The 17,118-nt window shown below is 43.0% G+C and overlaps 1 protein-coding gene across 12 annotated transcripts in view; it reads right to left on the reverse strand.

Annotated features, from left to right (window-relative positions):
• The window catches only part of ANKS1B (ankyrin repeat and sterile alpha motif domain containing 1B), a 753,819-nt gene that overhangs the window by 16,521 nt on the left and 720,180 nt on the right, over positions 1 to 17,118 (reverse strand). For all 12 annotated transcript variants that reach the window (XM_065423481.1, XM_065423480.1, XM_065423479.1 and 9 more), the window contains 2 exons: positions 10,879 to 10,965; positions 7,440 to 7,577 (listed from right to left, as the gene is read on the reverse strand). In XM_065423481.1, coding sequence (XP_065279553.1) covers positions 7,440 to 7,577; positions 10,879 to 10,965 — 225 coding nt within the window. The remainder of the gene's footprint in view (positions 1 to 7,439; positions 7,578 to 10,878; positions 10,966 to 17,118) is intronic.

The raw sequence follows: 17,118 nt of genomic DNA on the forward strand, positions 1-17,118 counted from the left end.
GGGCGCTTCGCTCTTTTCAGAGTAGAGTGATGTGAAGCTCCACAGTCTGAAAGATTCCAGGACAACCCTTAAGTCCCTGGGTTTGTATACCCCGGCAACTTCAAGGAAGCACTATAGGCCTCAGCAATCCTCTCAGTGCTTGCCTGGCAGGACCCAAAGAGGAAAAGGAGCAGGGCCGTTAGACACAGACCACTGCCCTCTTCCTCCTCGGCATCAATGCCTGCCTCTGCCAGATATTTAGGGGGTTCTAAGCAGACATTTTGATGGGATGCTCGAGTACTCGTACCACTCTCAGAGTTTCTGGATCCTGTTTCCTCTTCATTTGCAGACCACATGTCCCACTTCCTCCAGGCATGGTCGCGTATTCCTACGGACCGTTGGTTGCCGAGCATGGCAGAAGTGAGATATACCCACCAGTTCAGTTCTACCCCCCGTCCCACCTTCCCTCCCCATCCCTCTTCAGGACCCTCCTCACAAGCAACTTCTGACCCAGGAGGTTCAATCACTCCTACGGGAGGGAGCTACCTCAAGAAGCTAAAGTTCCATATGGTCTCATTGGCTTCCATTATTCCCTCCCTGGATCCAGGGGACTAGTATACCACCCTCAATTTGAAAGACGCCTACTTTCACATTTCCATCTTCCAAGGCCACAAAGGTTTCCTCAGGTTCCTCATGAACAAGATGCACTACCAATTTGCAGTACTCCCATTTGGCCTGTTGTCAGCCCCACAGGTGTTCATAAAATTCATGGTGGTAGCGGCAGCCTTCTTGAGGAGATGGGGGCAGGATGTGCAAGTCTACCCATATCTGGATGACTGGCTAGTCAGAGGCCAGTCCAAAATTCAGGTAGTGTCCAGCCTCCACCTCATTCACTCCACGTTCCAGGCCTTTGGCATGCTCATAAATGCACAGAAGTCTACCCTCATTCCAATAGAGAGGATAGAGTTTATTGGAGTGGTGCTTGACTCCACCCACACCTGAGCCTTCCTCCCAGAAGGATGGTCTCAGATGATAGTACACCTCAGGGACCAGTCCATTCATTACAACAGCCCATTCTTGTCTGAGGCTGTTGGGTCACATGGCCTCTTGCAGATATGTGGTGCAGCTTGCAAAGTTACACCTCAGGCTCCTTCAGACATGGCTGGCTTTGGTATACTTGCCAAACCGCCACCATCTGGACTCGGTCCTCACAATTCCTTCCCTGGTTCTTGCCTCTCTCAGTTGGTGGCTGGACACACTGGTGATTTGCGTGGGCGTTCCCTTCGCACAGCCCCATCCTTCAATATCCCTGGTCTCAGACACATCAGCGCTAGGTTGGGAAGCTCACCTAGGGCTCCTCAGGACTCAAAGCCTGTGATCTCCAGAAGAGCTCTCACTACACATCAATGGCAGAGAACTCAGCAGTTCGCCTGGCCTGTCAAGCATTCCATTTTGGGCTGGTGCTTATGGACAACACTGCAGCCATGTTCTACCTCAAAAGGCAGGGAGGGTCTCACTCTTTCTCCCTGTGTCAGGAAGCTATCCTCTTACTCAATTCACTTTGAGCCTCATCACCTTCCAAGAGGGCATAATGAACTGGAATATTGCCTCAGCAGGTCTTACTCCAGTCACCACAAGTGGTCACTTCGCTTGGACATCGTGAGGGATGTTTTCCAGAGATGGGGGACTCCCCAGACAGACCTGTTTGCAACTAGGCACAACAGAAAGTGTCACCAGTTTTGCTCCCTGCGAGGCCACAGCCCGGGTTTGCTCACGGATGCCTTCTTGCTCCCATGGACAGATCACCTGTTCTATGCTTTTCCCCCATCCCACTCATGCACAAGGTTCTGCTAAAAATCAAGTGGGATCGGGCACGCGCCATTCTCATTACCCTAGTGTGGCCCTGCAGCACCCTGTTAGGCCTTTCTGTGGCTGCTCCAATTCCGCTCCCTCTACATCCAGACCTGATCTTCCAGGGCCACGGTCATTTGGTCCACCTGAACCTCAGCTCCCTCCACCTGATGGCCTGGAAGCTCCATGGCTAAATCCCAGAGAGCTGGCTTGCTCGGAGCAGGTTCGCCAGGTGGCATGAGGGAGCAGGAAGCCCTCCACCAGGGCTATGTACCTCTCAAAATGGAAGCGGTTCTCCATATGGGCTTCCCAGCGTGGAGTCTTGCCCACACAGTCGTCTCTGCAGGACATTCTCTACTATTTGCTTTGCCTGAAACAGCAAGGTTTAGCGATTCCCTCAATTAAGGTCCACCTTGCAGCAATTTCGGTGTTCCACCCCCCTGGTGGTAAGTTGGGATATGAGATATCCATCCATTTCCTCAAGGACCTGGAAAGACTATACCCCCAAATACGAGAACCCGTCCCTCCATGGGACTTAAACCTGGTCTTCTCAAAATGTATGAGCCGTTGGCAACGTGTCCCTTGTCATAGCTTTCATGGAAGGTGACTTTCTTAGTGGCCATTACTATGGCCAGAAGGGTCTCGGAGATCCACGCCCTCACGTCGGAGCCTCCATACACGGTTTTCTTTAAGGATAAGGTGCAGCTGCGTCTTCACCCCAGCTTCCTCCCAAAGGTGGTTTCCCAATAGGGAGGAACGTCTTCACACTGGACGCTAGATGTGCCCAAGTGTTCTTTAGAGAGGTCCAAACCATTCTGTAGATCTACCCAACTCTTCATAGCGATTGCTGAAAGGATGAAAGGTCTCCCTATCTCGGCTCAGAGACTTTCGTCGTGGATCATATTATTCATTCATAAGTGTTATGAGCAGGCAGGTGTTCTGCCACCAGCTATCCTGACTGCCCACTCCATGACAGCACAGGCATCATCATCAGCATTCCTGGCTTAGGTCCCACTCAGGGCATTTGCAGAGCGGTGACTTGGTCATCAGTGCATATGTTCTTTAGTCATCACGCCATTACTCAACAGGCTAGGGACAATGCCAGTTTCGCTCGAGCTGTTTTATAGTCAGCATGTCCATGAACTCCAATCCCACCTCCTTTGCAACTGCTTGGCAGTCACCTACATTGGAATGGACATGTGCAATCACTCGAAGAAAAAACAGTTACTAACCTTTCTGTAACTGTTGTTGTGCAACAAGATGTGTTGCACATGTCCATTCCACCCCTCCTATCCTTATTTATTGGAGTTGGCCGGAAAGAAGGAACGGATGACGTGCGGGATCGGCTGGGCCCTTTATACCAGCGCTATGAGTGCGTGGCACCAAAGGGTGCCAGAGCCACTCCCATGGGTACCACTGACAGAAAATTTTCTGGTGACTGTGCTTGTGGCACGCACACACCTACATTGGAATGGACATGTGCAACACATCTCGAAGAACAACAGATACGGAAAGGTTAGTAACCATTTTTTTCTGATGAGTTTACAAACCACTTGAGATTCACTGTGGTAGCTAATTACCATGGTGTCCTCAGGATCTCTTGAGAGGTGTATAGCCTTGTAGTTCAGCTATCTATGTGATCTCCTCTTTAAATATAGAATATATTTTATCAAAGTAAATGTAAACATTTGAGACAAACATTTTCATGTCATTGTATATATTAGCAAAGAAAGTTTTATACCTTCAGCTTTTTAGTGTGTAATTAATTGAACACACTGTAAAAATCTAAAGATATAACTTTTAGAACATTGCAAGATCAAGCCCCTTATTTTTGAGCACTCTGGCCCCAATACAGGAAAAATCTTAAACACACACAATCATAGAAATGTAGGGCTGGAAGGGACCTCAAGATGTCATCTAGTCCAGTCTCTTGCACTGAGGCAGGACCAAGTATATCTACAGCATCCTTGGCAGGTCTTTGTCTAACCTGTTCTTAAAAACCTCCAGTGATGGGAATTCCACAACCTCCCTTAGCAGCCTATTCCAGGGCTTAAGTACACTTATAGTTAGAAAGTTTGTCCTAATATTTATCTAACCTAAATCATTCTTGAAGCAGCTTAAGGCCATTACTTCTTGTCATCCCTTCAGTGGACATGGAGAACAATTGATCACCACCCTCTTTATAACAGCCCTTAACATATTTGAAGACTTATCTGGTCTCCCTGGGTCTTCTTTTTTTCAAGGTTAAACATGCCCAGTTTTTTTTTAACCTTCTCTCAGAGGTCAAGTTTTCTAAACCTGTTATCATTTTTGTTGCTCTCTGGACTCTCCAATTTATCAACATCTTTTCTCAAGTGTGGTACCCAAACCAGGACACAGTTCTCCCCCTGTGCCAAGTGGAGCGGGACAATTACCTCTGGTGACTTACATACAACACTTCTATTAATATACCCCTGAATTATATTAGCCTTTTTAGCAACTGCATCACATTGTTGACTCCTATTCAATTTGTGATCTACTACAACTCCCAGATCCTTTTCAGCAGTAGTACTACCTAGCCACTTATTTCCCATTTTTAGTTGTGCATTTGATTTTATCACCCCTAAGTGCAGTATTTTGCATTTGTCTTTGCTGAATTTCATCTTGTTGATTTCAGACCAATTCTCCAATTTGTCAATTTGTTTTGAATTCTAATCCTGTCCTCCAAAGTGCTAGCAGCCCCACTCAGCTTCTGTCATCTGCAAATATTATAATCATACTCGCCACTCCATAATCAAAGTTGTTAATGAAAATATTGACCCAGTATGGGACCCAGGAAAGCTCCCTGCAGGACGCCACTAGATATATCCCCCACTTTGACAGAAAACCATTGATAACTACTCTTTGAAAATGGTCTTTCAACCAGTTTTGCGCCCATTTTATAGTAATTTAATCTATTCTAGACTACATTTTCCTGGTTTGCTTATGAAAATGTCATGTGGGACTGTATCAAAAGGCTTACAAAAAATCAAGATATATCACAGCTACAGGTTCCCCCCCCCATCCACTAGGCCAGTAATCCTGTCAAAGGAGGAAATTAGGCTAGTTTGACAGGATTTGTTCTTGACAAATCCATGTTGGCTACTACTTATAACCCTATTAGCCTCTAGGTGCTTACAAATTGATTGTTTAATAATTTGTTCCAGTACCTTTCCAGGTATTGAAGTCTGGCTGACTGGTCTATAATTCCCTAGGTTCTCTTTGTTCCCCCTTTTAAAGACAGATACTATGTTTGCTCTTCTTCAGTCCTTTGGGACCTCACCCATCCTCCATGAATTCTTGAAGATAATTGCTAATGATTCCGAGATTGCTTCAGCTAAGTCCTTAATTATGCTAGGGTGATTTTCATCAGGTCCTGTTGCCATCGAAACAGCTAATTTACCTAAACATTCTTTAATCTGTTCTATCTCTATTTTGACTTGTGTTACTTCCCCCCTTATTGTTAATATTAATTGTGTTAAGTATCTGGTCACCCTTAACCTTTTTAGTAAAGACTTAAGCAAAATAGGCATTAAATACCTTAGTCGTCTTGATGTTGAACATTATTAGTTCTCCTTCCCTGCTAAATAGAGAACCTACACTTTCCTTCATCTTTCTTTTGCTACTAATTATAGAATCTTCTCTTCTTGGCTTTTATGTCCCTTTCTAGGTGTAACTCACTTTGTGCCTTAGCCTTTCTGATTCTGTCCCTATATGTTTATGCTATTCTTTTGTACTCATTCTTAGCAATTTGTCCTTGTTTACACTTTTTATAGGATTCTGTTTTGATTTTCAGGTCATTAAAGAACTCCTGATGGAGCCATATCAGCCTCTTAACTAGCCTTCTTATCTTTCCTTCACCTTGGGATAGTTTGCTGTTGCGCCGTTAATATTGTCTCCTTAAGAAATTGCCAGATCTCCTGAATTCTTTTTTCCTTTAGATTTCCTTCCCATGTGACCTTACCTACCAGTTCTCTGAGTCTGCTTTTTTGAAGTCAGTTGTCCTTATTCTGCTGCTGTCACTCCTTCGTTTCCTTAGAATCATGAAATCTAACATTTCATGATTACTTTCACCCAAGTTGCCTTCCACCTTCAGATTAGCAACCAATTCCTCCCTGTCAGTTAGCATCAAATCTAAAATGGCTGTCTCCCTGGTTACTTCCTTCACCTTCTGAAACAAAAGGTTGTCCCCACTACAGTCCAAGAACTTACTGGACATTTTGTGTTTTGCTACATTACTTTTCCAACAGATTCTGTGTAGTCAAAGTCCCCCATTACTACCAGGTCTTGTGTTTTAGATATTTCTGTTATTTGTTCTAGAAATGTGTCATCCACCTCCTCCCCCTGATTTGGTTGTCTGAAGACTCATACCATGATCAGTCCTCTTTTATCTTCAACCCAGAGACTTTCAGCTGCTCTGCCTCTCATCTCCTTCTGAATCTCAGAACAAGTGTGTATATTCTTAATGTATAATGCAACACTTCCTTCCTTTTTCGCCGCTTGTCCTTGCTTAACAAACTATATCCCCTATACAAATATTCCAGTCATAAGATTTATCCCACCAAACGTCTGTGATGCCATTGAGTCATAATTTATCTTATGGACTAATACTTCCAGTTCTTCCTGTTTATTCCCCAGTTTCCTTGTATTTGTGTACAGACACCTAAGAAGTTGAGCAGTTTCTCCCACTGTTATCCCTCTTGATGCTCCTATGTACCTATTGTAATTTTTCTTTTCCCACCCAACCTTTAGCCCTCTGTTAAGGTCATCTTTTTTAATACTTACATGTGAGCTTTTGCTACTTCCCCACTTTGAACCTAGTTTAAAGCCCTCCTCACTAGGTTGGTGAATCAGTGTGTGAAGATGCAGTGTGTGAAGATGCACATGTTAGATCATCTCCCTCCAGCAGTTCTCCTTCCTGGAACAGCATCCCATGGTCAAGGAAGCCAAAGCCCTCCTGTCAACACCATTTGCTCAGCTATGCATTCATTTCCAGGATTCGCAGTGCCATTGGCTTCAATGGGACTACTCACATGCTTCAAGTTAAGTTTATGTGCTTTCCTGGATCGAGCCAATTACTCGACTGCTTGTTGGATAAGCCCCAAAAGCGTAAAGTACATCAGTCCAATTGTGCAATATGTTGTTGATTTCATGGAAATAGATCAGAGTTTGAGAGTATTTAAGATTTTTACTTCTTTGTAGTGCCCTGAGATTTCAGAAGGAGTGACCAAACTTTTTGTAAAGAACTTTTATGAGCCACTACCATAGCAGCCAGTTAAAGGAATTGTATGTATTACATAGCTTTGGAGAAAGCTGTGTGCCAAACCTGATCATTAGAATCAACAGCTGAGAAACAAGAACAAACTTGTTCCAGAGGAAAAATTATTCCATAGAGAAGTGAGGGGAAATGAGCTAACATCTCAGAGAAATACTTTGTAATCCTGCAGCGGTGTCATTTCATCACCTAGCTGGCTCTTTCTAAACCTTTTCAATATATGTAACATTTACTATTACTAATTTTATACTGATAATTTTTAATGAAAATGATTTATAAAGGAAATTGTCAAATGAAACAGCTTCCGTAAACTGACCACGTCAAATGCAGTAAATACATGGCAGTAGTGGTGATTAGTCTTCAAGTCTTTAGTGATGTATGCAAACGTCGAGAGGTCTTCAGGGTCTTGTGCAGCACAGGAAATGTTGCGGATTTCATGTTCAGCAATAATATTCTGTTAAAAAAAGAACTAAAGTATCACTATTTTTCAGTCAACACAGGAATTAAGTAAAGATGTCCCTTATATAATAACTTTATCTGTTTTTAGTATTTTAAGGCTATAGTCATCCTCTGTACTAAAATATTTCAAAGGTACTTTGTCTTTTAATTAAAATATGATTAAAACACCACATGTTCAGCTTCTTACACAGACCATTGAATTCTGGCCCCTCCAACAGTATCCAAAGTATTATCTAGCATCAATAGTGAATCCTACAGGAAACTGCAAAATCCTGGAGCTTTCCTCCAGTTCTGGGTCGCTTTTCAAATGAGAGCACTGTACAATTTCCACGGTATCCTGTGGCAGAGGCATCTTTCATGGGACACAGCTGAGAGAATAACTATAATAGACTATTAATTTTCTACTTCTATGCCCATTGATACTGCTGTTTCTGTTCTAACAATCAGTACCACTGCAGCCCACAGGTAGATGGGACAAGGTAGGACAGTGCAGGTGCATTCTCTGGATCTTTGCATGCACAGTTTGAAGAAATTCAATCTGACTCTTCCACCTCAAATAGAATGAACAGTACTCATCAATGTACAAGCATGGAGCTGTTAAAGGGGTTTCAGGAAAAGGATTACTTTGGAAAGATGTGGCAATATATCTCAGTTTACTGCCAAGACCATCCTACAAGAGGGATATGGAGAAATTAAACTGTTCATGCAGAGACGGACACGTATGTAATGGCCAAATTAAACTACAGAATGGTACTGAGGCAAAGACAAGACATGTCTGCCTGATGTATGAAAAGATGACTTTGTCTAAAGCTTTGGAGAAAATAATGAACGTTTACCTGTGTAAAAATACTGTTGTATCTTTACCTTGTTTAGGCCAGAGGACCCAGGAAGCCAAAGAGGAGGCTGAATTATGGTCATAGATTTAAGCCTTGATTTCAGCAAAGGCACATGCTCAAAGTGAGTCAACGAATAAGGATAGTTTTCACCATATGGGTAAGTGCTTTCCTAAATCATAGCCTTATTCAATGTGGCTACTGCATTTCCACAAACACAGACTATTCCTGTCTGCAGGATGACATCACTACTCCATCAAAATACTATAGTGCTGCTACACACTGTTTTTTTGGCACTAAGCATACAGTATTATCATAACATATATGATGTCTAATGTCACAGTCAGTGAGATCTATGGCTAAATGTTGTGTCAGTAACATCTGTGCAAATTAAAAGCATTCTTTGAGCATGTCTCTTTTTTTGGAGGGGAGATTATATGTAACTCGGTCATTTGAATCACTCTCCCCTGTCTTCTTCTAACCTGCCAAGATATACTTGAATACTTGGCAAGTTTTCTGAAAGGCCTATTAATATCTAATTGAGGAAATAATGAGTGAGTAAACTCTGGATAAAAGGGCAGCATTCCAACACTTTTTTATATTCAAATTATGCAAAAATCCAAAATAAGGAAATTGTAACTGAAGACACAAAATAATCCTCTTAATCTTAAACTGTTGCAGCACATTATTTGCTTTCTATTTCTGTATAATGTATTACTCATACCAAATGACAATAAACAATTATTATGCCTTAATGGACACCCATTTATGAAAATCTTTATACTTAATTATATTTAATGTTCATTTGATTTTATGTTGCTTTAGGCAAAACACAATAATATGGTTTTCTTTATATTTCTTTTGTTCTCAGTTTGAGAACTGTTGGCCTAGACAAAGATTTTTATCAGAATTAAAATGATACTAAAAAGCAAGGTTTTAGCTTCCTACAAATAAAGCTGTAATACATTACCATATGATCATGGTGTATTACCAATGTTGCATTAAAGATGAAAAGGGATTAATGCTCAAAAGATATTAGAACTATGTGAAATATTTACCCACAAATCAGGAGCTACATAATACTCATCCGGTTTCAAGTGTGCTATACGCTTGAAAACAGGTTCAGCTCACTGAAAGTTTTGCTAACCCAGGAGTAGGCAACCTATGGCACGCGTTTCAGTGGCACTCACACTGCCCGTGTCCTGGCCACCGGTCCAGGGGGCTCTGCATTTTAATTTAATTTTAAATGAAGCTTCTTAAACATTTTAAAAATCTTATTTATTTTACATACAGCAATAGTTTAGTTATATATTATAGACTTGTAGAAAGAGACCTTCTAAAAACATTAAAATGTATTACTGGCACGTGAAACCTTAAATTCGAGTGAATAAATGAAGACTCGGCACACCACTTCTGAAAGGTTGCCGACCCTTGTGCTAACCTTTGTAAAGCTCTCAAGTGACCCTGGACTCAGCATTGAGTAAACCTGCACTGGTTTAGAGCTTTGTGTTTTGAAACTAGTTGAAACTCATGAGAGTCTTTTGCATATTTTAACTTGAAATCTCGTGGTTTTTGGCATTTATCTATACTGAGATTTTTCCTTTGAAGGAAGGAAGGAAAGAAAGAAAGTAAGCCCATGAATTTCCATGGTCCAAAACAAACAGCTGAGTTTCACTTTATCTAGTTTTTGTACAAAGTCCTCTCACTCCATAAGGGGTTGCTTGCAATGACCTAGAGTTCCCTTGGGACACTGCCACAGCAGAACGGTACCCTTGCTGTGTAGGCACTGAAACCATTATAAACCAGGCTGGAAGTACTAAATTATACCTCCAAAGGGGGCAAATTCTGTATATCTGGCCTGTGTGGACTTTTTAAGGGAGCCTGAGTTAAAGCGAAACTGAGGCGCGCCTCAGCAGAGCCACGCTTGGCCAGAGGGGAGAACTAAAGGGCAGGCACAACCTATGACACTCCCTTAAAATGGCTGGAAGCTGGAAGACGATTATACCAGTCTCATACCTCTTGACCTTTGTTACGTTGGGTCTTGTATAAAAATCCACAATTTTAGTACACGTACAGGGGGTGGGAAAAGCCCCCATACGGGATATTTTGTGTTTTGAAAAGCGAGGAGCACATACTTTTCTGCATAATGTACTGTAAGGGGAAAATAGGTTGGGGGATTTTGTCCAGGTGAGGAGGGGCATCCTGCCAAACCCTTCTTGTGATGAGCTTCCCTTTGATGGGGGAAGACTGGACACAATTCCCTCCAGAACTGCCATCAGTGCTGCTCTGTTTGTCCACAGGAGTGGGTTTCTGGAGAGTGAGAGAGGTACTCTGTCTGTTCAGGGTAGGAGAGAAAAAAAAAGGGGAGGGGGGAATCCAAGCCCTGATCCCCATGTGGCTTTTACTAGATAAGCTATCTAGCACAATGAGAAATAAAATCTGATGTCCAAAAATTACACATACCTTATTTGTTGCATCAATAAATTTGACTCCCTTGTAAGAAACTGATAGAACAATAGTAGGGACTTTCTTCATTTGCTCTGTAGACTTCTGAAATAAAAATGAGACAGCTGTTAGAACAGTTTGTTCTGCACTGGCAAGTGTAGCCTGTTCAATTTTTTTCTTCTTCTTTTTCTCCCGCTGGTAAAATATATGTGAATTAAAGTAAAACAAAACTTAATTTAAATATTTGTCTCTCTCTTGACTATCCTTTGGGCTTGTGAAACAGCTGCCAACACAGCCTACAACACAGATATTGATTTGCTAGAGTAAAGGACTGCAATGGATACATTTGCACTTTAGTAAGGTGACCTACAAGTAGGGCCAAAACTCTACCATATAAAACTATTGTAGTATGGATTAGTAGTTGGTTGGTAAATAGGGTTCAGAGAGTACTCATTCATTGTGAGCTCTACAAATGGGGAAAAATATGAAGTGGGATCAGTGATTTATTTTTTGGACAGGGAAAACAAATTCAGCTGCAATCAAATATGGAGATAACACCAAAGTCAGAAAGAGTAAACGGTGAGAGAGATCAAACTGCAAAGTAACCTAGACAGATTATTAGAGCAACTAAGTAAGATGAAATCCAATATTTATGGAGTGTCATATACATAAGATCATAAGCACAGATCTAAACTAAGGAATAGCTGCTGTATCTGGAAATAATGTGTTTCAGAAAAAAGTAGAGTTAACAGTAGATAGCAAAATAATCATGAACTTGAAGGAGAGGGCCAATGATCAGATCTTCTAATCGGCTCCTGCTCCCTCAGGACTCAAACAGAATTATACATTTGTGACATGAAATTCAAAACCAAAGAGCCAACCAGATTCTGCAATTATGTCTGTTTCCATGAACAATGAGGGTAACTGTCTCTGCTAATCAAGTTTCATAGTTAACCCCTATATATATTTTGTGTGTGTGTGTGCGCGCGCACGTATGGTTGCATCTCTCTTATTAATGGTGGCAGACTGAACAAGACAATCTATACTGGATAAAGATTCTTGTAACCAGAAGGGCTAAAAACGTCCTTTTTTAAAAAGGAAAGTTTAAATGGAAATTTCAGAGAATATAGCAAAATCTGCATGAAGGTACTAATTCCATCCACGTTTCTCTTGAGCATGGAAAAAAAGAGTACTGATGCCAATGGAATGTGTGTGTGAAAAAGATGTCAAATATGAGCTTCTTCATAAAATTCAGTGACAGTTCACAGAACGCGTGACAGTGAATTCATGAAAGCTTCTGTATATCCATCCATCAGAATAGCAAGCAATACACCCAGCCTACACTTAGTTCCAGACAAAATATTCATAAACATGACAACACAGATTTAATCATCTAGCAACCCAGCTTCTAACTTCCGTCCTGTTCTTTCTACCCCTACAGCTAAATCTTTTGTTCTGAGACTCTGTCTCTTATCTTAATTTAACTGCCTCCTGTCTGGCCTTCCTAACAACACTATCCACTCCCTCCTAATCCATATAAAGCACACCCACTAAATTAATCTTCTCTGTCCATTGGTCCAATCACATCACCATCTCTTTTAGTCTCTCCACAGGACTCCCTTCCTCAAATACATCAAGTTCAAGCTTTATGTCCTTGCCTTCAAAGCCCTGCATAGTTCTGCCCTCCCTATTTTTTCCATCCTGTCTGTTTCAATGCTACTCCTTTCCTCTCCATCGCCTTTAATCTGCCAGTGATGCCAGCTTTTACATGTCATTAGTCCACTTCATTAGTCCTTTGGCCTTTTTCCGTACCGCCCCCTACGGATAGAACACCCCCACTCAGATCTGGTCTGCAAGGCCACTATCTGCATTTAAATCCTCCCTGAAGAGCCAGTTCTATGTAACACCTGCATAAACTAGCTGATCTCCATGTCAAGGTTGGGGATTGGTCCTGCTTTGAGCAGGGGGTTGGACTATATGACCTCCTGAGGTCCCTTCCAACCCTGATATTCTATGATTCTATGAAGGTTGCGAGGTAACAGGGGATAGAGTATTTCTAAAGAAAAGCAACAATAACAAAAAGAATGAATGTTATTTACTCTACAGTAACTGTGGTTCTTTGAGATGATGTTGCCAGTGTGGAGTCCACTGTAGGTGCCCATGTGCCTCATGTGCGCAAGATTGGATTCTTTTGAATACCAGCATTTGTCAGGCCTATGCATAGGCCCTGTGCATCCTCATGTTCCAACAGGAAGGCATAAAGGGTGGAGTGGCCATGACCCTCTCTCAGTTCTCTTGCAATTTGAAACCTGTGTTCACTGAGGATTCTGAAAGTGGGGATGAAGGGCAGATTATAGGATCCAGACTGACAACATCTCAAAGAACCATTCATTAGTAAATAACCTTTCTTTCTTCTTTGAGGATAGCAGTGTAAATCCCATGATAGGTGACTGGCAAGCAGTACTCTCTCTGGATAGTAGGAAGAGTAGTATCAGCTGCATTAGTCAAACAGAGATTGTAGTACCGCTCTCCTGAACTTGGCATCTGCTTTGGCCGTCTAGTCCAGGGCACAGCGTTTGATGAATGTCAGTGGGTTACTCTACATTGCCGCCTTGCAGCAGGAAGAAGGCACACAGATTGATTGGTTGATTCAGATGGAATTCTGACACCACCACCAGCCTTTGATGAGGTTTCAGCACCACCTTGTCCTATGAAATGTCCTAATAAGAGGGTGAGACATAAGGACTGTCTTCAGAGTGAGATGAAGTAAGGAGCATCCTGAAAGCCTTGAGAGGATGATGCTGAGGTACTAGGTAGGGGCAGGTTCTTTTGACCAGTGGGTAAGTACGTAACAGGCCCTTGATGAATTCTGATAGCTCTGGGTGAAAGATGGAACATGACTGCACAGGTGGATGGCAAACTGATATTGCTACTAGTTGAACCTTAGTGGAGCTGAATGAAAGGCCAGACTGTTTCAGATGCTGCAAACAGTCCAGGCGCTTTGGTATTGAAGCATGCAGAGGGTCCAAGCCACGCTGGCTCTGCATATCAAGAACCTCTTCCATTTTGACAAATAAGTCCCTCTGGTGAATGTTTTCCCTTGTCTATATCAGGATCTCTGGGACTTGCCTATAGCACTCCATGTCCACGGTACGTAACCAGCCAACATCCAGGCTATCAGGTAAAGGGACTTTGTGTCTGGATGGACTATCTGACTGTGGTGCTGTGACATGAGAATCAGGCAGTTTCGGAACTAAATCAAAGGGTGAATGGGCATCTTTAAGTCAGTCAGCCATTGGCCAGTAGGGAGAATGATGAGAATTACTGTGGGTTTGTTTCTTTTGATTTTGGAAGTCACCTGGGGATCAGGGAAGTTGGGGGAAAGGCAAATGGAGGTCTGGATTCCATTGCAGAAGAAAGGAGTCTGGCAATGACCCAAGGTTCATGCCCCTCTGGAACAAAAATTCTGGCACTTGGCATTGTCTTTGATAGTGACCAGGTTTATCATGGGACCCTTCTCCCCCAATGGAATATTGGCTTTGATGGACCTCTGCAGGGATCACTCATTATTGGTCACAATTGTTTGCTCAGGAAGTCTGCCAGGTCATTGCTGACTTCTGAGAGGGGAAGAGCCAACAGGGTTCTCCCATGTTGGTGACACCATGTCCAGGGTTTGATAGCTTCCAGGAAGAGGGGTGATGAGTGGGCATCAGCTTGCTTGTTTATGTAGGGCATCATGGAGATGTTGCACATTAGGAGCTGCACTATGAAATTTTGGAGGACAGGTAGGAACATTATACTGGTTTGTCTGACAGCTCTGAGTTCCAGGATGTTTATGTGAAGTCCTATGTCTCCTGGGGACTAGGTCACATTCATTTGTGGGTGGTCCAGGTGACATTACCCTGCCCCAGATGTTTCTGTGATCACAATCTTTGTTGGGAAGGCGGATGAGAACAGTACCACCTCCCACAGATTTTTGGGTTCCATCATCCCTATCAACTCTGTGAGGACATGAGGTAGCAACGAGACCTTCCTGTCACTGCAGTGTCTCAATGGAGAGTAAATGGACCTGAGTCAGAATTGTAGGGACTGCAGGTGAAGTCCAGCAAGCAGTGTCAAACATGTACACTCTGACATATGGCCTAACACTTCAAGGCAAGTTTGTACCATGTAGTGGGGTTTGATTTTTATCTTGAGCAGTGATTGCAGTGACAGAAACCTGTCTTTGGCAGGTACTCTCTCTCTCTGAAGTTGATCATAGTGCCTATCAGCTCTATCTGTAATGAGGTAAGACATGATTTTTCATATTTCAGCCAGAGACCTAGCTGGTTGAACAGAGAGGTAGTATATTCTAGGCTCACTGCCACTTCCTGCTGGGACTTGCTTTACAGTCGTCCATGTAAGGGTGGACGTGGATGCTCTGTCTCCTCAGGAATTCTGCTACCACCACTTGGCATTTTGTGAAGACTGTCAGTGCCATAGATGGTCCAAATGGCAGTATCTTGTACTGCTAGTGATTTGGTCCCACTTTGAATCTCAGATACTTCCTGTGGGCCAGGAAGATAGTTTTATGGAAGTATTTGTCATGTAACTCAAGAGCCACAAGACAGTTCTGAGTCTGCAGAGATGGTATGAAGAGGCAAGCATTACCATTCTGAATCTGATGCAGTGCATGTATTTGTTCATTCTCCTTAGGTCTAGGATAGCACAAAGTCCCTCCCCCCACTTTAGCATAAGGAAATATCAGAAGTAAAAGCCTTCTCCCCAGTACTGCCTTAGGTCCCTCTTCTATGGTTCCTAGAAGGAGCAACAAGGTCACTTCTTTTTGTAACAGTGAGATGGGTCCCTGAAGAGGGACAGGGATAAGGTGTGGAAATGAACACGGTAGACATCATTGCCCATTGTTAACACCCATTTGTCTCATGTAGTAGTGGATCAAACATGGTGGAAAGAGGTTAGGTGGCTTGCGAAAGTAGTGGGAGGCTTTGGATCAGCTCCGATGTGGCTCTCAACACTGCTATCAAATCTGTTGCCTTTGTTTTATCCTAAGGTGTGCCCTCTGAGAACCTGGATTTCTCTTGGACTGTGGATACTACCAAGGACCCTGGATTTGGGTGGGTATAAAAATGTTCAAAGCCTTTTAAGATCATCTGGTATTTCTTTTTTCCACCTGTTTTAGACGTGGGACAAAGACTGGCTCGGGTTTGCCAGAGTTCCTTACCCAGCTGAAGTATGTCCTCGTTGATGGGGAGAACAATCCTAGCTGGATTTGTTGAGCTTAGAATACCAAAAAGCTTGTTGGCACTTGTCGATGTTTGTACTGGGAATCCTCCACTCTGGGCTGTTCCCAATTCTGTGGAAGATTTGGAGGCTTAATCCAGGGAGTGATGTTTTTACATCCTCCTTGTGGGATGGTCCTGTGTGGTGGTTGAAACTATATTTATGCACTATGTGGCTTTTTCTCTTCGCATCATGCTTCTGTGTCAGGGCACATGTGCCAGCTCTGGTGTTGAGGTTGCCGGTGCTGAGGTTCTCCGTGCTGGCTTTGATAGCGTCCTCTTTGTTGCCATCCCTTTTCTGACTGATTAGGGATGTGGTTTCTGCTTGGGGAAGCATTGATTGATGTTCACTCTTTTGACTTCACTTCAGTTTTCATTTCTTCTGAGTCTGAAGTGACTCACATAGATTGCTTGAGCAGATGTCACAAGTCAACCATCCCTGGACTTGTGGGTTCTGGAAGAAAACTACCTGCATGCCGAGCTCTCCCCCGGCAAAGGCAGCACTGGCTGTGCCCATCGATGAGGGGGAGTCTGTCACAGGACGGGCAGGATTTGAACCTTGACAGCTTGCTGACTACCCTGTGGCTGGCAGTTGGTGCAAAGCATCTCACCCTGCTGTAAAGGCTGTGTGTGTCTCTTCTTTCTTGTACTTACACACACTTGCCCACACACTTAGAGCACCCAATCAAGGACAACAAGGAAAAACAAAGGGTGAAGATAATTTTTTTCACCAATTCAGTTTGAGAAATAATGGGTCGGACACTCACTGGGTTTCATCTCGCTCCCATGAATGGTAAGCAGGAACTCAGGGATGGTGATGACTGCTTCACCCTTTATGCCCTCACATAGGAGCATGAGGAGTCACAGGGCACTAATGTGGCCCTAATGGATGTTGTTTTTCAAAAGAATCCAATCTTATGCACACGAGACACTGATGCACCTAGACTGGGATCCACACTGAAACACACTCAAAGAACGT

The sequence above is a fragment of the Emys orbicularis genome, chromosome 1 (assembly GCF_028017835.1).
Source record: "Emys orbicularis isolate rEmyOrb1 chromosome 1, rEmyOrb1.hap1, whole genome shotgun sequence".
Lineage (NCBI taxonomy): Eukaryota > Metazoa > Chordata > Testudines > Emydidae > Emys > Emys orbicularis.